General features: G+C 39.5%; 1 protein-coding gene across 2 annotated transcripts in view; it reads right to left on the minus strand.

The window, feature by feature from the left end:
- Window positions 1-4,880: 4,880 nt before the first annotated feature.
- Window positions 4,881-21,109, minus strand: part of LOC310713467 (uncharacterized protein C8orf34 homolog) — an 83,484-nt gene continuing 67,255 nt past the window's right edge. The window contains exons 11-14 of one of the 2 annotated variants that reach the window (XM_083517595.1): window positions 18,993-19,113; window positions 14,933-15,435; window positions 12,091-12,181; window positions 4,881-5,887 (exon numbers count right to left, since the gene is read on the minus strand). In XM_083517595.1, coding sequence (XP_083373721.1) covers window positions 5,880-5,887; window positions 12,091-12,181; window positions 14,933-15,435; window positions 18,993-19,113 — 723 coding nt within the window. In that variant the 3' untranslated portion in view covers window positions 4,881-5,879. Of the gene's footprint in view, window positions 5,888-11,420; window positions 12,182-14,932; window positions 15,436-18,992; window positions 19,114-21,109 lie in introns of those variants that run through there. The other variant, XM_083517594.1, reaches the window with a different exon arrangement.

Below are 21,109 nucleotides of genomic sequence, written 5' to 3' on the forward strand. Positions count from 1 at the left end.
AACCCAGAGCTCTGTCCTAAAGGACTCCAGAATGATTTAATTACCAGTCCTTTTCATGATCCATCAATATGCCATACTGCAGCATCGCCGGTCTTAGTGAAGCCCCCTGGGAACAAGGTTTACCACTCCGTGTGTGACTGCCATGGATTTTGAACAAAGTAGGGGGTGAGAAGTGCCATATGGTGAATATTAAATGGAGGTTTCTGGGCCATAAATCAAATACAGTGTTTGTTGTCATCGCTAGAGTTATGCAACGACTTTTTGCAAGGGTCAGAGGCTGCTGCTTGTGTTGTTTCTCCACTGGCCTGAATCATCAGCTCATTTCTCAGCCTCTCATACAAAAATGCAAAGGGGGAAAAATCAATGGTAGAGAATGCCAGATGAATGATTTTATCATGCTACTTGTCTGCAAAATCCACTGTCATCCCATATGGACCCTTTCAAGATTTCTTTCAAAAGCCTTAGGACTGGCCAAAATTCTAGACAAAGTATTTACTCGGCAGAGAAAACTGTTTATTTCAATTAATGTTCTTGCATGAACACTACTGAATTGCATAAGGCCATCCTCATCAGAAATGCATGGTTCGTCCCTCAGAGCTGCTGCTCGCCCCCAACTCCACCCCACCCCACTTTTCAGCTTAAGCATATATGTCAATGTTGGGAGACATTTGGGCTCTGTGGGCAAGATCCTTATCAGGCAACACATGAAACTGCACCAGTGGACGGGCCTTGCTCCAGAAAATTCATAATGAATAATCTATGTATATTTATCCACCTATCAAATATATACACATGCACGGACACACACTAAACGTCTATGAACCACTTACTTGGAATTCAATTGTATTCTTTCAGAATAAACAGCCTGTGAACTGCAAGTCAGTATAATCTTATATGCCGAGCATACATATTATTGTCTTTTAGCAGGGTGAAGTATTTGCAGGGTCCATCTTTTCTTGATTTTTTTTTTTAATGATGTGATGGGAATTCTTTTTCTCTCTTTTCTACAGTTATCCCTCAATTATTCCACCCACACAGAGCAGCTAATGGCTGAATCCTTCCGGTGTAGATTTTACGGCATCACCTTTGAGATCCTTTGGGGGCTTAAAAGTCTTGTTACACAATGGATTTAGAGGAACTGTTTGCAACAGGAACTGATCAGGTCTACCACAAAAACCTCATTACTTGAAAGCTTTCAAAAGGGTGACACATCTTGTAATAAAATGTGGAAATGAGCTACCTTTGCATGAACCTGCCAAAAAGCAATTACATGCTTGCATTACCACAATTAAGCATTTATCTTATCCTCTAATTGCAGATAAATGCTCCAAACCAAACCCATGACCAAAAAATGGGAAGGAAACGTTCTAAAATGTGAGGTGTGCTAGCGGTCCCGATCTTCTGTGATTTGCTTGGATATTTGGCATTCGTTATGTACATGAATAATTTGGTGGTTCGAGAACAGACCAGATATTTAAGCAAAGACATATTTTTGGATTTGGGGGTCAACTCATCCAGCTCAACCATTAAGCATAGTGAAGATCCGCCCACCCATGAAAAGGCATATTTCCTCACACACACACAAAAAGTATTTGGAACAGCACTCAGGGCCAAGATAGGATGAAAGAAAGTAATTACTATATTAACTTTCTCTCCACTATATTGAGTGCTTCCCCCCAATTAATATTTGTGTTACAATGCACACGGAGGGTAGTCGTGTGTTTACCCAATGTATGTTGAGCTGCCTTCCATGAGATGCCCTGAGAATTTGTGATGTATGTGGCAGTGAAGGAATGCAGCACATAAGGAGTTGTCTTCTTTGACCTGTGATGGGAGTCCACACTTTTAAAGTTTCACATGTGATTTCACAAAAAGCACTTGTTTACGCAAGCTGCTTCTGTGCTTGACTTTAACACAATGACTAATCGGGGGAATAGGGTTGCCGCATGTCTCATGGATCATAATTCAGACATTAGCATCCCTACTGAGGCATCTGTGGGGCTATATGACAGGATATAACCCCCCCCCTAGAGGAACACTAGTATCTATCTATCTATCTAGTAGTAGTAGTAGTAGTAGTAGTAGTAGTAGTAGTATTAGCATTAGTATTAAAATTTGTATTCCACCCTATACCTGTAGATCTCAGGGCGGTTCACAACAATTAGATCCCTGCTGGATCAGACAAAACAACCATAGTCTATCATCCTGTTCTTACCATGGCCAACCAACTGCATTTCCCACTTATGGTCCACAGAAACTGGTATCCAGAAGCATATTACACGTAGATTGCAACCACATTACAATGCTTACGTTTGCTTTAACTGTTTCTGATTAATAATAAATTATTTATTTATTTATTTATTTATACCCCACCCATCTGGCTGGGTTTCCCCAGCCACTCTGGGCAGCTCCCAACACAATATTAAAAACACAATAAAACATCAGACATTAAAAACTTCCTTAAACAGGGCTGCCTTCAGGTGTCTTCTAAAAGTCGGATAGTTCTTTATTTCCTTGACATCTGATAGGAGGGCGCTCCACAGGGCGGGCACCGCTACCGAGAAGGCCCTCTGCCTGGTTCCATGTAACCTCACTTCAGGGAACCGCAGTGAGGGAACCACCAGAAGGCCCTTGGAGCTGGACTTCAGAACGGTGGGGGTGGAGACGCTCCTTCAGGTATACTGGAGGAGGAATATATTTGGAGTTGTAAATTGTCGTAACCCTCCCTAGGACCTGATGAAAGGCAGGAATTTAATTAATTAATTTGTTGTTGTTGTTGTGCTGGAAACTGATATACAGGGTGAACCTATTTTTCTACCATTTAACACACCTGTCCCGTTAACCTGGGCTGGATAACAGAAGGAAAGAACGTGGCCTTAAAGGAGCTGTGTGAAATGGCCCAAGGCATGAAAAGCTTTCCCCAAATGGATAGTAATTGCTCCTTTTAACCGCTTGAGGCCAGAAAGATATAGGGTGGTATCCAATTAATATACCTACCATAGTACTGTTTGTGAGTTTTAATGGGTCTAATAGAATATACTGTTCTATTATTAAGTATAGCTCCACATGTATTAAAAAAAACCAGGACAAGAGACAATGCCTCGCTGCTTTACCACTTAATGAAAAAAACACATGATATATGGACCTTAGTTCTTGCTATAATCTGCTTTGGGAAGGAAAATTACATCACCCTCCGAATAACCCTAAACCGTGAATAGGAAATTATGGCTGAGACTGATGCTAATATATTTCCCAAAGTACTTATATGTTCAGATGCTCCAGGCAATTCCCTCAGCTGTTTTCAACAACAAGACAAGGGTGAGGGAAGGGGATTTAAATTAGATGAGCTGTTTGTCCAGCTGCACTCCTATCGCAGATAACCATGCTCTGGATACTATAAAGCGGCGTCACTAAAGGGAATAGCAACAAGGAACGGCTCTGGAATTTGAGCAAAGGGCCTATACCTGTTAAAACTGAAATTGTGAGCACTTAGGTGTTGGATTACACACATCAACAGGAAGAGAATGATGACCGCAGGCACTTTGGGAGAGATCTGGCCTGTGTGTATACCAGGCCCCGAGGAGCATTCTTTGGCAACGTTTTGAAATTAACTCATGAATTCCTCATGTACTCTAGATGCAGTTGTGATGACTGAAGGGAAGAGGCATGATAAGACATTTACCTTATCTGTCATTCCTTCTAATATGTGATAGGTACACATTTTAAAACAAGCATCCTAGAAACTAGAGGAAATTATCACCTGCTGTCATTCAGGGTGATTAGAAATGTCATCCTTTTCCATTATAACCTGCAAGGGTGACTTGACATACACAATGTCTTCCTTTTCCTTAAGGGTAAGGCTGAGTGACATGGAGGCCGTATGTGGTTTCAGAAGTATTTTGTGTAGTCTTTGACCTCCTCTTAGGATCATTGTTTTCGTGTTTCTAGCCCCTGTGGTTGCAGAAATCCATTTACCTGAGAATCAAAAACAAACAAGCAAATAGAAAGGTGGCCAAATTCAAGGTGTCCTTGAAAGAAGCATTACATACTATGAGACAGGCATCCAGCTCTCAGTGGAAAAGCTGTAAGAAAGATCAAAAGAAGATCAAAACCGTCCTTTCGGTTTCCTTAGGCAGCTCAGGGGAGGCTTGGGAGCTGTGGGCGGGCGCGGCGCCATTGCCCCGCGCTCCCAGGCTGCTTCCTGGGAGGGAAGGGAGCCATAAGGTCGTGAATATAAGCCATACTTTAACTTTTCACAGTCAAAATTTGGAAAAATTGAGGCTTATATTTGGGCCAATACAGTACATCCATTGGCATCAGTAAAAATGTGGAAAGGCCAAGAGTGCAGCAGGAAGCATCTAAATGATCTGGAAAGGCGTTACTGTCTCTACCAGTATACAGTATTGTATTTTTTAAAAGCCATAAAGCCCATTTACAATGCAATCCCCAACGAAACTCACCCGGTGCCCATATTGCTATACTTTTTTCATCCTCAACAACATTTTTTAATTCACTCAGGCATTTTAAATTTAGTTGCCTGCTATCAGTGTATCTCAATATTTTATTTGCTGCTGGTAGTTTGGTTGCAACCGGTTGCATTGTATGCTTGTCCTAGGTAGTTAATGTGCCTTCAGATGTTGTGGGCTACAATTCGCATAAGCCTCAGCCGGCATGACCAACAACCAGGAATTATGGGAGTTGCAGTCCAATGACATCCGGGGGGGGGGGCGCACCATGTTGGCTACCCCTAATTTATGCTGTTGTAAACCACCTTGGAATCTAGATAAGATAAATATGTTTTATTTGAATTGCTCTCTCCATGATTACTAGCTCTCAGAATGAAAACAGAAATGAAACAAAAAGCTCATATTCTCAGTATATTTGTGATAGGAATTTCATTTTATTTCTTCAATAATCTGACAATGTATATCTATTATAACAGCAGGCAACTTTATTATGTGGTTATGGCTGAGAAACAGAAGGCACTAAACCAAACCCATGCTTAACAGAATAAATAGCTTAAATTAATGCACCAAAGGCAGTCATTCTGACAGCTCTTTCATTTGAAATCTTCGCAGAAATGTCATACCCAGATCCAGAATAGTCAACGTGTTTCACACACATACACATATAGTCAAATGCTTAAGCCATTTAGGATATGAGTAAAGAATATCATTTAATAAACTAGTATATTTCATTTGTGCATGCTGCATTCCACATTATTTCACTTAGTAGTCTCTTTATTTTGTAAAAGATTTAATTAGAACTCAGTAAAAGCAATGTGAAACTGCTGATTCTTAATAGTTAGGCTTGTGTGAGTACACATGCACACAAACACATGTAAAAATACACACACGTGCCCCACACCCCATTCATTCCTTTCTATTGTCTCAGCAAATTTCTACCGTGGTTATGAGTGAAAAGCCAACCATCCGTGACATTTGAATGTTATATATACATATCGGCAGATGTGGCTAAATACTTTAAAAGTTTATTGATTTAAAAATGAGGAAAGTTTAGAAAAATATAAGGAGTAGAAAACCTTAGTCAAGTTATACGCATAAAATCTTTTAAGGAAAACTTTCTTTTCATCAGGCAAAGTTTTATATATCAAATTAAGAGGGGTATAAATAAAATACATTATATTATGGACTATGTATTAAAAAGTGACTGTTAACCATCTTTACCTAAGGCCATTGTCCAATAAGATAGATGTGAGGTTAGTGCATTTTAGCATACACACATTAAAATAATTCCACTTACGTTCTGTTGAATTTATAAAAATAAGCTTTTATTATACACAATCAGTGAAAAGAACTTTTCACTTGCAGGTTATATAATTATGAGAAACCATTCTTTATTACTTCCACCGATTTTGTTCACAAACCTGGAAGACAATAAAAGAAAGAATAGTTAGAAACAACATACTTGAAAAGAAACATGAGAAAATTAATGTGAGCATCTTTTGTAAGGGTATTCTTACTGGTAATGAGTAGTGAGAACATGAAATACATAAATGTAGCTTAAATGAAGTTACACACAGTGATAAGGGATTATTGCCACTTTAAGAAATGTATTGCACAGGAAGATGTTCCAACCCTGATCAATAACTCTTATGATAAAGCAAGGATCTTCATGGCCGGAACCTGGACAGTATGGAAGTCAGGTCAAATTTGCATGTGGCGGGAACAAGCAATCCTTATGTGCTTGTGTAAATCTAAAGTAAGCAGAAGTTTATGTTTTAAGGATTAGAACAGGAATAGGGCAATTGTGGCTCTTCAGATGATGATGAATTTCAACTCCCATCAGCCCTAGCCAGCACAGCCAGTCATGAGGCATGATGGGAGTTTATGTATTATTAATAATAATAATAATAATAATAATAATTTCTATACTGACTTTCATTTGAGGATCATGGGGCAGTTTGCAATATAAAAACAAATACAATACAAAAACAGTAACTCTTCTCTCACACACTTAAGCAGGCCATATTTTGTTTAATTAGCCAAAGACCTGGGAGAAGAGGGCAAGATGTTTTCCACCCTGGGCTTGAAGGCTGAGTGGGCATATGTGCCAGTGAGGGTGGTTTTATATGTTATGGAAAGAGTGACTACAAACCCAATGATGGATAGAAGGAAGATGGGCATAATTTGTCGTTCAATATTCACTTGTTGACTGCCATGCTATTTCAAGTGCCAAAGTTAACAAAACAATTTTAAAAGAACGTATGAACAGTGCAGGTTTACTGAAAACTGGCATCTCGTTTGGCTTTGTATTTCTGACACAATCACTTTTATTAAGACTAAGACTTCAAAAATGAGTGATGCAATAATCACTATGTTTTAGACTTATCTCTGCATATTCCTTTTCTGTTGAGTTTATAAATGAGGTTCACAAATGATTTAAAATTTCACAGTATACAGGAAAGTGTCATCTCTCCTGAATGCTCGGAATACCATTGCGAATGTTTATTTGAATGTAAGAGAGTCCTTTTAAGTCTAAATGACAAGTTAAACATTTATATCCAGTATGGTTTATCTTGGCATTCCCTATGAAGGATATTCAATGTTGGAATCAGGATAAATTAGGAATCCCCCTATCATAGCTCTAAAATGGAAAGTCTTGTTTGCATTCACAATTTCACTGCACATTTAGATAAAATAGTTCAGTTAATTTGCTTTTAGCTATATTTGTTTAAATGGAAAAGCACTTATCACCTAACTTTTTATTGCATAGGTTACCAAAACTGAATGATTACACTGCTTATATGGAGAGCTTGGCAGTTACAATACCAATGTTGAATGGCCCCATACCTGAAAACATACCTTTAACAACTTCTACGTTCAGGTTATGCTGACAGTTTGTACAGTCCTGCTAAGAAAACCACCCTGTACTTGAAAAGTCTGCAGCTGTGATTTCTCCCTCTCACAAATGCCATTTATTTCACAGCGGAGCTAAAACTTACAGTTCCACTCCCTCCCCAAATAAATACAAATAAAATAATTGCAACTCAGAATACTTTTTAGGCAATTTTGTGAACTTTTGCAACAATGTCTATTTATTTACTTTGTCTTCCACTCTTCCCTCAATGATACAACTGCATAGCCAATCTGATTTGTTATGTCGCATTGCTAAGCAATCTCATTCACATATTTTCCCTCATTGTGTAGTATCAGCCAATTGACAAATGCAGGAAGGAGGAAGCAGAGGGCAGGCAATGACACCAAAGAAGCAACAGCAATTGCAATTGCAGAGTATTTAAGGCATCTCTAATTCCACCTCACTTGTTTTCATAAGTTTATCACAACAAATCATGACAATTACATGATGGAAACAATTTGCGGTTTATGGCTGTATTTCAAGCATTAAAATCTTAAGGACCAATTAACATGATACTTTGTACATGCCAAGATTCATGTTCTTGTTTTCACTGCAATAAGTTTGTGGTGAAACAATACTTTGATGGCTTCAAAATGAGTAGGTCAGCCACTGGCCCTTAATGAGTTGAATCAAGGGACATTTGTGTGCACGTGTCAGAAATGAGAAGAGGTCAATTTTCAGGGGGAGATGTAGCATAGCTATTCATCATTTTATCACATGCCCATTCCAATGGGCCAACCCACATCTCAATATGAACAAAGGTCCTTAATCAAAACACACCTGAAGTCCATATGTATCTGTCTACTGACAAGGACAAGAAATGATGTCCTCAATGAATAGAGTAAAAGAAAACCCAACCCTAAATTTGGTATATCCACACTAATTCAGTTTAACTTAAATTTCCTGACTTAAATTTGTAGTTCACAAAAGGGTCCACAGCTCTGAATTTCATACTAAAATAACAATAAAATTTTGAATTGCCAGCCTGATTCATGCTATATGATCTGTGGTCCTCATTCTGGCAGGAATCCCAGAATTAGGTATGCAAAAATACACCACTGCTAATTATAACAAATAAATGAATCTGAATCTGAAAACTCTGAATTCTTTTGAGCAAAAGCTTTCTGGTTTACATATCACGCTCATTTGATAAACCTTTCTATTTTGTTTTCCCAATGATGCAGATGGTGTTTTAGACTTCTCTGTGAAACACTGAACAAAACGAATACTGAATTATTTAAACTGGTAAAAAAGCAGGATTTTCAGTTCCACTTGTTCCATTCAAAGCTTCCTATCATTGGACCATACACACTGGCCTGGGAGCAGTGCTTTTTTTTGAGGGGGTACTCAAGGATACACAGTACCAGCACCTCTTTTTTGTTGTAAGTTCCATCAAACTTAATGGGGTATACTTCTAACGAGATATGCATCAGATTGCGCACAGTAAATTTCCCAGTACAACGTTCATTAAATAATGCTGTGATAAATGAAGTTCTTTCATCTCAGCTGGTCAGATGATTAAAAACTATCTATAAAAAGCATTATACTACTGTGATACTCTCTTTCCAAATACCTGTGCAGCTGGTGTAATTTTCTTTCACTGTCCAAAATTAGCTTTACACCTGGGCAGTTATTATCTTGAAGAAGTTGAAGAATGTAGTAAATATTAGCTGCATGTAATTTATTAAAAGCTGCGTCAAAGGACACCTGTTGTTGTTGTGAAGATTAATTCTACAGCTCTTCTGCTCACAGTCATAAATTATGAAGTTTCATTCCTCTTGGCACTAAATCAAGCACAGAGTGTCCATGAAGATTTCTAATGCATTAACTTTCCTCACAAACACCCAAATTAAATTAGGCTGGTCTTTACATGGTTGGGCCTTTTACCTGCACTGCGCACTGGGAATTGGCACTGTAAATGATGCCAGGCCTTTTACTGGCTCTCCGCTTTACAGACATTTCAACACCTGGGTGTTGGCAGCCTGTTGGCAGCCTGCATTTTCCAGGAGTTGCCCTTCGCTTGTGAGATTGGCTACAGCAACTACATTCCAAAACCAGATGGTTGCCATTACCCCATATAATTATTTTTTAAAGACTTATTCCTTTAACCAATTTACCAGTCTCAGATGTCACATACAGTACAATATTGCTTAGATCAAACATTTTTGTTCTCCTCCAATGGTTAAAATAGTACAAAGAACAACCTACTTCATGCAGCAAAAGATAGGTAACTATGAAAGTTGATATATGGGTTTAAATCAAGATGCTAGTCTGTTGCGCCCTTAGAATATCTGCAAGAAGGTAGCCATTATTTTAATTACAGAGTTTTGACCCCTCTCTGCCTTGCATGTTACAGGTTTAAGCTAAAGTAAACAGTTTTTACTCATGAAAGCAAAAAGCAGATTTTTAAGTTACAACTCAGCGGGCTGAACTAATTTAGTAACATGGTGTTGGTAGTTGCATTAGTAACATGAATGCTAGTTCTCTCTCAAAAGCCCAAATTAATTTGTTGCCTTATTATTGTCTCTATTTGACTTTAACATCTGTTAATATAACATGTGTAGATTTATTCCAAGGATTCACAATGAAACAAATAAGAATTTTAGATACATACTGAGCAACAAAATGAGCTGATGCAAAGTTGTAGATGTGAAAATTAAAAGGTTCAGGAGATTTTCCTTTATTTTAAACTAAATCTAAAATAAAATCTAGACCAGTTTCACGTGGCTTTTCTTCCAGACATGTCCAGTGACTACAGGAATATCATATGGTGATATCTCGGGATGGGTGTTAGCTTCACAAAACTCTAGGAATTCATTCTTCTCAGGTGGTGGTTGACAGTGTCTGCCTGCCAGTAATGTGGTTATGAAGTAATTTTAATCTGTTCTGGTACTTTAACTTTTCAATGTTCTAAAGTAAGGTTGTAGTTTTTGTGATTTTATTATCTTATCTTTTTGTAAACCACTTAGAGGTTTCTACAATCAAGCTACAATTATTGATGAAATAAACTGATTTATGGAATTGGTTTCCACTCCCCCTGCAGCCCTGCACACTCCACATATCTGCTCTGAATTTTGGGGATTGTGCTAGGCTACAGAGAAGAGAAAAAAGGGAAGTCCTGCTGGGTAAACTGATGGTTGATAAATAGATAGATAGATAGATAGATAGATAGATAGATAGAGATAGATAGATCGGCAAACAAACAAAGAAGAGAAGAAGATTTTGGATTTGATAGATCGCTTTATCACTACCCTAAAGAGTCTCAAAGCGGCTAACATTCTCCTTTCCCTTCCTCCCCCACAACAAACACTCTGTGAGGTGAGTGAGGCTGAGAGACTTCAAAGAAGTGTGACCGGCCCAAGGTCACCCAGCAGCTGCAAGTGGAGGAGCGTGGAAGCGAACCCGGTTCACCAGATTACGAGGCTACCGCTCTTAACCACTACACCACATTGGCTCCCACATTTTGTACCCCGTCTATCTGACTGGGTTGCTCCATCCACTCTCAGCAGCTAACTACCTAGTGATGATCCAAATGGTGTGAAATCAACCCTGGAAAGAAAATGTACATCTGTGGCATGTATTCTAATATAGAGATTATTCTAACTGTAGGCTGGATTGAAAGGTTCCTTTGATTTCAGAGGAAAACTTTCTCCATCAGGAAGTAGTTTGACCTAACTTAATGTCTGAAATGTACAGCATGACATTCTGAAATGATGTGAACATGCAAGTCCTAACAGATCACACATGTAAATGTTCTATGGATAGTTCTGTGAGTCGAATAGGACTCTATCTAATGTAGTAATCCATTGCACATCTCAGAAAAGTAACAATGGAAACTCATTTCCAGGTAACTTCATTGTGTATGGACTCAAATAGCACTTTGTGAGCATCAGATTTTGGGTCTGACTTGGCCTCTTGGGCAACATGTACATGAAGGGCAAAATAACTCACCATCAGAAATAAGGTAAATATTATTTAGAGCTTGATGTTCTAAATTTACAAGTTACGATTAAAAATATATATATTGTGGTTGTCATATTGATGTAAACAAGTAACAGCTCAAAATGTTTTCCTCCCTCTCAATTTCTCCACAAGTCTGATTTTTCTTACTTCAATATGTCTTGTTTAAATGGTTTCAGTTCTACTCACAAGGTGCTACTCACAAGCACCTGGTTAAACAGCCTGCTACAGTGTAGCCATAAAATCTAAAATAGTTTAGGAAATGACACACATTTTCACCCTGGCAGATTACAAACTACTGTGATTTTTTTAAAAAGCAACTGTCAGAGCAATTCACATTTCCAGCAAGATTATTTATGTTTACTTGCCACCATATATAATTTGTTGTAGCCTCAGCACATGGAGGGAAACTAGCAGACACTACCACAACACTCATTCAACAGAGATTTTGGCTTGGCACAACTTTTTTTATCCCAGGTCTCTGCATGTAGCGCACACTGATAAGAGATGACTTAACATGTTAAGGTTTGTAGTATGGTAAGCAGGGAGGATAACCTACACGAACTTTCAGCCCTACAGTAATATAGCTGAGCTCCCATCAATAAAATCCACCGTTCTTCACTCCTGTAGGCAAATAAAAACTAAACCTGTCAGAAATAAAAAGTAATTTGCAGAGGACATATTTTGTGAAAATATGGTGCCTACTCCAAGCTGCCAACAATTTATATCAAACAAGGAGCAACCTCTTACGTTTATCTAGATCTGCCTCCACTCCTTCGCTTTCGTTATCGCTTGGTAAAATCCAAGGCTGGTGAGCAAGTTGAAGTTGTAAGAATTCATCCTGTAACAAAAATAACGGATGGAGCAGGTATAAGAATTAGGGCTGCAATGTTTCTTTCAATTATACACAAACAGATAAAAAAAATTAAAGTCCTTCAAGAAAATTCAAAAAGTCCTCCTGATTAATTGGGTATAATTTTAGAAGGGGTCTCTTTCTGCCCTTTCTGTGTTGTACTTGTCAATCCCAGGAGTTATGTGCTAGAATAGAGGCTCAGAGCTGAGTGTGCTGTAAGCACTGTGAGTTTTAGGCTCCTTGGAAGAGTCAACTTCACAAGGAAAAAAGCTGATGGCTTCAGTCCCCAAACCAAGGCCTAGACATCATGCTACTTCTTCCAAGGAAGCTGGAAAGTTGCAATTCTGTGGATTTTCTTGGGAAGAGGTTCTATTGAAGTCAGCGAAGTTAACAAATAGCCAGAAACCGATGATTTTATGCACATGCAAATTTAACCAATCCCAAACTCAGTTGATTAATCTATGATTTCTTTAATCGTGTGACAATTCTAGCGAAACTGACAAATAGAAGAATTGTCTCTGTGTAGAAAAGTAGCAAATAAATGAATCTTGATATACAATGAACAGATGTAAGCTGTAATAAAATCCAGACTTCTTGCAGCAAAATAACCCCCTATTTTTAAATTGCTTGCAGATCAGGGAGGACATGATTTCACACAGAGAGGCATTGATGTAATTTTAACACAGGATTCATAGGAGAATGGCTTCCTGGACACTTTTGTTTGGAAGTATGTTGTTTGGGCTGCTGTTGCTGTGCTGGGAATTAGCCAACAAGTGAAACCCAGTACATAAGAAAGTTTATTGTGCTGAATAAATATTTGGTCAATAAAAAAGGGTAGTGATGTTTTGAGACTCACAAGGTTCTTCTTTGGAGAAGCCACAAGACAGAGGGTCAGTGTGATCTGCATTTGAAAAGGCAAAGGGTCCAGCTCCACATGACATTTGTCACATAGCAGTTTCTTTTGTAGTTGTGCATTTACTTTTTCTTGCACAAATAACCAGCACAGGAAGTCCTGAGCCAGTAAAGCAAGATGAGCGCCGCAACCCCAGAGTCGGTCACGACTGGACCTAATGGTCAGGGGTCCCTTTACCTTTAACCCACTGTAGAAAAGCTGTTTATAAAGCATCTTGTTGGGAAGGGCCATACAGTCTGACAGTCTCCCTGTCCCTCCCAAACATCAAGATAAGAGCTATCGCAGACTCCAAGAAATACTGTCCCAAAGAGATTCAGCATTCAGTTGTCACACTTCATAAAAGGCTGAGGGAAACACTGAGAATCTGATCCTCAAACCTATTTGTCTCAATTGGGACTCCACTTGTAGAAAGGTCTGGAGATCTAAAAGACTAAATGTGCATATAAGTGCATGTAGGAAAGGATTTAAAAACTTGATTTATTCATTCTGTAGCAATAATAAAAACATTTATCTACGTTACATTGCTTGGTTTGATTTTGAAATGAGCTAGTAATACAACACACCTGCACATTTGCTACAGCATATTCCCTGCCAACAGAAATGCAGGCATGTGTACAAGAACTAAGATCATCAAGCAACTTATAATTCTTTCAGACAGAACTCCGAAACTAAAATTTTGCACTTTTTACAAAAAGAACTTCACAGATGACATGTTAACCATTGCCAAATTCTTTAAGCATCGCTCTTTGCCTGTTTAGAAAAAAATGCCTGCTTATAACATGGTCTCTCTGTAAGGATAGGAAGAGCTTTAAAGAATATCACTTACTAGAAATGGGACAGAAAATGTTCTAGCATTCATTCTTCAAACATTGCACATTTTAATAAAACCACGGATCTGACATTGAATTACTAAGCAAATTATGACAGATTGATGGACTGCTGAGGATAAAACTCCTTTACTGAAGCTTCACACCTACCTGAAGCAATTAAATAAAATGCGTCCCAGCCATATTCAATCTTTTGTGGGTTATTGGTGCCATAGCACAATATCCCAGTCTCATACAATGGATGGGAAGGGACAGGTTTATTTCCTTACAACACAAATGGTACCTGAGATCCACAGATGGTACCTGAGATCCACAGACACACTGGATCTCACAAAACAAAATTCTCTGTGGAATTCTACTTGTGAGCAAAAAGGAGGTATGTGAATCCTCCTCGCAATTTGCTTTCCAAATATGAAATATAAATCTCAACTTTTTCTTTTAGGAGTGTTAACACCACTCTGAACATGCAACATTTGCCATTAACTCTTGTCATAACATGAAAAGAGTCTGCTCAACTAGGACAGTGGTCCATTGAATTCAGCATCTTGTTCCCACAGTGGCTAACCTGAAGCCTATAGAAGCAGATTTTGCTATCTTCCCTTTCCACACACACTCCAGCTCCTAGTGCCACGTCCCACAGTTACTTCAAAAAAATACCCCAACCCACTGGAGCAGATTTTCAGGGAGTAAGAGGGCTAAAGAAAGAAATCTGCAAAATTTGCCTTCCTTCAATAGAAACCGCTGGCAAGAGATAGAGAAATAAATACATGCACGCTTATGCACATGTGTGTACACACAGACTAGATACATAATTAAAGCAATTTGAACACCACTATGAACAAGTAGGTGTTGGATCTATTCTCAAACATTATATGATAATATATGGGCAATATACGAATAGTCAACTGATTTCAATAGGTCAGCTCTAAGTATGACTTACCTGGATATATACAGGATTCTGATTTACTGACAATTTTTGCTTTCAAATATATAACTTACTTCGGACAAACTGCTTCTTTGAGTGACGTTTCCTAGAGTGTCTCCGCTTGTTTCCAGGAGCCCTGAGGGAGTGGTGATGGTCCTCCCAAGTTGGTTCTTTGATATTAAAGACCGGCTTCTCTGCATACTAACGACTCCTTCCTTGTTTCCGTGGTTGCTAGGGGAAAGAGGTTTTTGCAACAAAGCATTTGGGGCTGCAGGTCTGTTTGTTGGAGCTGGGAGCACAGAAGACCTGTTGGTCTGTGTACTGGTAGACTGAGGCCTACTGTTTGTGACACTTGAGACCTGCAGTCTATTGTTGCTGGATAATGGTGGTGATTTGTTTCTTTGAAGCTGGAGCTGAATATCTTTCCCAGTCAGACTTGGCACTTGAGGTCCTGAATCCTGGCTTGGTGGAACTTTAAAATTTCCTTGGTGATCTAGTGCAACTAAATTAGTTTGTTGGCTACTGGTAATCCGCAATAGTCTTCCTTCTTCCCACAGCGCAAGGTCCTTTGCGATGTCTGCACAGGCACAAAAGTAACGCAATATAACAAGAACTGAAATCCCTGTATCTTATTGATCATCATGTTTATTCGAACTTAAGGATATAGTTTATTTCTTTCTCTAATACTAGGGAACTTGGATTCATATCAGCAAGGGAATTACTAAGCAGTTTCTGGCAAGCCACTTTCTTGGACTCATTCCTCACAATCATTTCTGATAGAGAAACCTCTACAAGCAGATGTCATATTCTGCCAGGGAAAAAGTTGGATATAACTAAAATAATAATAATAATAATAATAATAATAATAATAATAATAATAATAATAATAGCAATAGTAATATTCTGATGGTAATCTAAGCAATCTGGTCTGGAATAGGACTCTACTGCAGTACATTCTGCCACAACCCACATGATGGGTTGCAGTATCACTACGCAGGAGAGAATTCATAAAAATTACCATCTTGAAATTTCACAGACATCAGCATATCCCTAAAGAATCTCTTTTTTGTCATGATGTGGTGAGTGCCAGACTTCTCTAAATTCCTAGGTCCAGTAAAAAAGGTAAAGGTACCCCTGCCCGTACGGGCCAGTCTTGACAGACTCTAGGGTTGTGCGCTCATCTCACTCTAGAGGCCGGGAGCCAGCGCTGTCCGCAGACACTTCCGGGTCACGTGGCCAGTGTGACGAAGCTGCTCCGGCGAACCGGCACCAGAGCAGCACACGGAAATGCCGTTTACCTTCCTGCTAGTAAGCGGTCCCTATTTATCTACTTGCACCCGGGGGTGCTTTCGAACTGCTAGGTTGGCAGGCGCTGGGACCGAGCAACGGGAGCGCACCCCGCCGTGGGGATTCGAACCGCCGACCATGCGATCGGCAAGTCCTAGGCGCTGAGGTTTTACTCACAGCGCCACCCGCGTCCTAGGTCCAGTAGGTGTTAGAATTTAATCAAGGCTTGGGGAGTTAAACTGGATGCTAGACCCCTAATCCCTGGATTTAGCTTCCTGTGTTCAGGAGATCACCTGGGAGATAGGCCTTCACGAGAACAAAGGAAAGCCGGACTGAAAATGGGTGAGACCCCTCCTCCAGCTCTGAGATACTTAGAAGAACTAAAGCCAGAGTTTGGTGTAGAGTTGGATGTGATGTGACCTGGAGAAAAAAAGGTTGCAGGCTGGTAAAGACAGCAAGCTGGAGGGAGGGTCAGAGCACAATGATGGATTTCTGTTTGAATCCAAGGCTGCGGCTATGGCAATCAGTGGTTTAATGGACAGCTTTGTTTAATTTAATAAAAAGGTAGGAACAGGTATTGCTATTGCTGCTATACTATTAACATAATTGAGTGGAGAAAATGATGCCATCAATTATTATTTTAAAAAATGATTTTGCATGCATTAAGCTTTTTCTTTTAAAAATAATAATAACAATACATATCACTTCACTTCACAATTTGGAGACTACCTGTTTAAATTGTCTGGGTCAATAGATGACAATGCGAATGCCATAACTTAAACCAAATGTGGAATGAGCTCTCTCACAATTAAATTAACCTGTGTTTTTGCAAATGACTGGGTTCATTGACTTATCTACGGTGAATAAGAAGGTATGTTGGAAAACTGATATATGCTGTTTATGTTTCAATGAGAGTTCAATGAACATCATAACTTTTGGCCCAAGATGCTATCTAAAAAACTGATTGGTTCTGCTGATAAGCAAAGCATTTCAATCATTTCTCCACAGCTAATTTAAAGATTTCCACTACAAAATGGTTTTCATTTATTTAGCATAGAATATATATGTTGATTTTGAACATCAGCTTTTCCCAACGGAAGAAAGGAAATATTTCAAAAGAGAATAAAGTGCCACCAAATATTTTGATGTATTTGGCATATTAATTTATTTAAGAAAGTTCTCATTCGTGGCACATAAATTGAAATAGATGCAGACATAGAATATTAAATGGGACTATGAAAGGTCTGTGCAGGTAATAGTCTGGGAAGTTGATGGATGCCTCACAATCAACCAGAGCCTAGCACATGGTGATCTGAAGGATATCTACTTATTTACCTATCTACCTTTCTGGACTTGATTTCTAGCGGTAGCAGTTGGTGGGATGCCACTGTTCTCCCAGGTTCCATAGATAACATGATTCTGACGCTTACTGGGAGGGGAAAGGTGCGGGGAGCTTGGCATTGCACAGATATGATGGCAAGAGCGGCAAATTGGCTCCACCACACTGCACAGCTCAGAGCTCCCCATGCCTCCCCATACAATGTGGGCCTGTAGCATGCTGTGTTTGAAAGCCAGGAGAGCAGCAGCAGCAGCAACAGCAACAGCACCTCCACTGGCCACTACTGGTTACTAAGGTAATGTCTAAACAGCAAAACTTTCCACCCTGAATATCTTGATGGGCAGAAGCAGGAGCATAGCTGTCAACCTTCCCTTTTTTGGTGGGAAATTCCCTTATTTCAGCACCGTTTCCCACTGCTTCCCGCTGCTATCCTGGATTGTTAGATATCCCATAGACTGTCCCTGGGACAGGTGAGGCTGCTGATGCCTTATTTTCGAGGCTGCTGATCCCTTATTTTCAAATCTGAAAGTTGACAGCTATGAGCAGGGGGTAAATGGTAGTGGTAGGTGACACAGACATAGGGGAGCAGCATCACTAATTAAACCTCATCCTTATATGGTGAACACTGGGGTGAAGTGATGCTGAGCAATGAAATTGAACGGGCCAACAAAGACGTGTTCAAATAACCCAATAAACCTTGGATGCTTCTAGCTACTAGGCAGCTATCCCCCAGATCTGTGCCCTGTGGAGCACTTGAAGTAATAGTGGGTCCCCACCCCTCTGCCAACTTATATATCCTCCCCTGCTGGATTGCGCGCCTGCAACCTGAGACTTCTCCTGCATGGAGGTGTGCCTCCTGCCCCACACTTGGGAGCCCCCCCAGTACCAGACATCATGCTATTAACAGATTATTTCAACGCGTGTTTTCGCCCCATGCAAAAAGCCCCCAAAGCTCTTTGTTGGCAAGAGCTTTGCAAACAGAATGTCCCAGGTTCAATCCTCAGCATCTCCAGGGAGGGCTGACAAGGACTCCTGCATGAAACCCTGAAGAGCAGCTGCCATTCAAAACTGAGCTAGATGAACCACTACACCACACTTGCAGTAATTACTGCAAGACCAGGCACCTAAGGATTATCCTTCAGATTGCAGGTACAATGCGATGGCTTCAGAGGATAATATTTCCTTCATACTTTGAGTTTTCTGGAGCCATTTGGGAAGATTTATACAGTGCTGTTTTAGCAGTAATAACAATAATTCACTAACACTGAATGTTACTGAGCTATGGAAACAAATGTGTAAGGAAGCTGTCCAGATATATTTTGATTATGATCTACAGGCAAGCCTCGATGTCTGTCTTAAAATGAGTATTGTTGACTCAAAGTACCACAGTAACAAAGACTGGGAGAAGAAAAACCACCCCTGTTAACACCTTTTTGTTCAATCCATTAAAATCTGTCCTGAAATTTCTTCCCCAAGCAAATGCTAGGGTTTTATGCCACTATACCTACCAGCAAGGTGTTTTTCCATGGTTTGAAGTTCTTTTGCAGCCAATGAATCTTTCAATAGCTTCTGGCTTTGGGAGTCTCCACTGCTGGAACTCATAATGTCTACATCCCAAACTGGTTGATTCTGGCATGATAAAAAAAAAACCAGGGAGAATGCTAAAATGTTTTTGTATACTTATTAAAAAAGGTAGTTACCAAACATCAAAACGGCACGTTCTTTTCATTACATAATTGAGACAGTCTGGTACTGCTTACCTCTATAGAGACTGGCACAAAATATGGCAGCATACTGGGCCGAAATTTGAAATGGTTTATACTCTCTGTGATCCCACTGACTTCAGTGAGAGTGCATTTAGTTTAAGTCAACATCAACTTGGCCTCAATATCTATATAATTCATCACCTCTGGGGACAAAACAGCATTTCTAGTGCTGTTGTATCATTGCAACAAAATATAAAAATAAAATATTCCTTTCAGAAGGAACTAGTCGTGATGCCCTTACTGTACTTTGGGAGGACTGTTGGCAACGAAAGCATTTGTGCTGTCATTTGGTTATTGAACACTGCAGTGCTCAGAATTACTTATATTTTTTTGGACGCTAACTTTTAGAAGTTGTTTCATGAGAAACCATGAAGTAAACTTGGTAGTTTCTTTTTACATTCAGAGAAGCTAAAAAAAAACATATGACCAGATGTGGAATACCGTTAAAACAACAAGCATGTAGGTTAATTAAAGTAGAAATTAGCTATCCATTAGAGCACAATTTATTTTATTTATTACATTCATATCTTTCACTCTCTTCAAAGATCTTGAGGAAGTGTACATGGTGTCCCATCCATTTTATTCTCAAAACAATCTTATATGGTAGTTCTGGCTGAAAAGTGTCTGACCAGCCCCTATGGTCACATGGCCAAGTAGAATTTGAACCTTGGTTCACAGATCTGTTAATATATTTTCTGAGTTTCTAAGAAATGTGTTCATAACAAATGAACACGATACCATGAAATTGTATGCCTATACATAAACCACATTTTTTTTTCTACCAGAACCCCAAAGCCTTTTGTTTAGCCATAAACACATAAGCTGCTGTGTTTATGCAAAAACATTTAAACTGTGAAGCTCCACGTTAGCACAGGAAAGAAAATCTGGCTGCATTTAAATATCACATCAATCAACTTTATAAAAGCGGCTGGAGATTATATCTGGTGTATTTCCTTACTAATGCAGAATTTGGAATGAGAGTGTTCCAACAGACTTTGAGGTCCAGTGCCGAGGGCCTTCTGGCGGTTCCCTCACTGCGAGAAGCTAAGTTACAGGGAACCAGACAGAGGGCCTTCTCGGTAGTGGCACCCGCCCTGTGGAACGCCCTCCCACCAGAGGTCAAAGATAAAAACAACTACCAGAGTTTTAGAAGACATCTGAAGGCAGCCCTGTTTAGGGAAGCTTTTATTGCTTGACAGACTATTGTACAGTGGTACCTCTGGTTAAGTACTTAATTCGTTCCGGAGGTCCGTACTTAACCTGAAACCGTTCTTAACCTGAAGCAGCACTTTAGCTAATGGGGCCTCCTGCTGCTGCCACGCCGCCGGAGCACGATTTCTGTTCTTATCCTGAAGCAAAGTTCTTAACCTGAAGCACTATTTCTGGGTTAGTGGAGTCTGTAACGTGAAGCATATGTAACCTGAAGCATATGTAACGCGAGGTACCACTGTATTTTAATATTTTGTTGGAAGCCGCCCAGAGTGGCTTGGGAAACCCAGCCAGATGGGCAGGGTATAAAAATATTATTATTATTATTATTATTATTATTATTATTATTATTATTATTCCTACAGCAGAATAGGTTTAATTTTGAAAAGCTCTATTTTTGTCCCCACATTTAGCATTCAGTCCTCTAATCATGAAATCATGTAAACAGAAAAGCTAAAAACATACCCACACATGTACAACCCTGTGTGTTTCACATACTTTGTTAGACTCTTGTATCTGCAAACACATGTTGTCATTACAATTTCAGATGCTTAACTAGGTCAACTGACATCTGGTGAGGGAAAGTGTTCCCTAAGAGGAAGTGGGGCACATATCTGGGTCCATCTACATGTCTGAAAGCGGTGCCATCT

This window comes from Podarcis liolepis, assembly GCF_965112155.1.
Source record: "Podarcis liolepis genome assembly, chromosome: 8".
NCBI classification, from domain to species: Eukaryota; Metazoa; Chordata; class Lepidosauria; order Squamata; family Lacertidae; genus Podarcis; species Podarcis liolepis.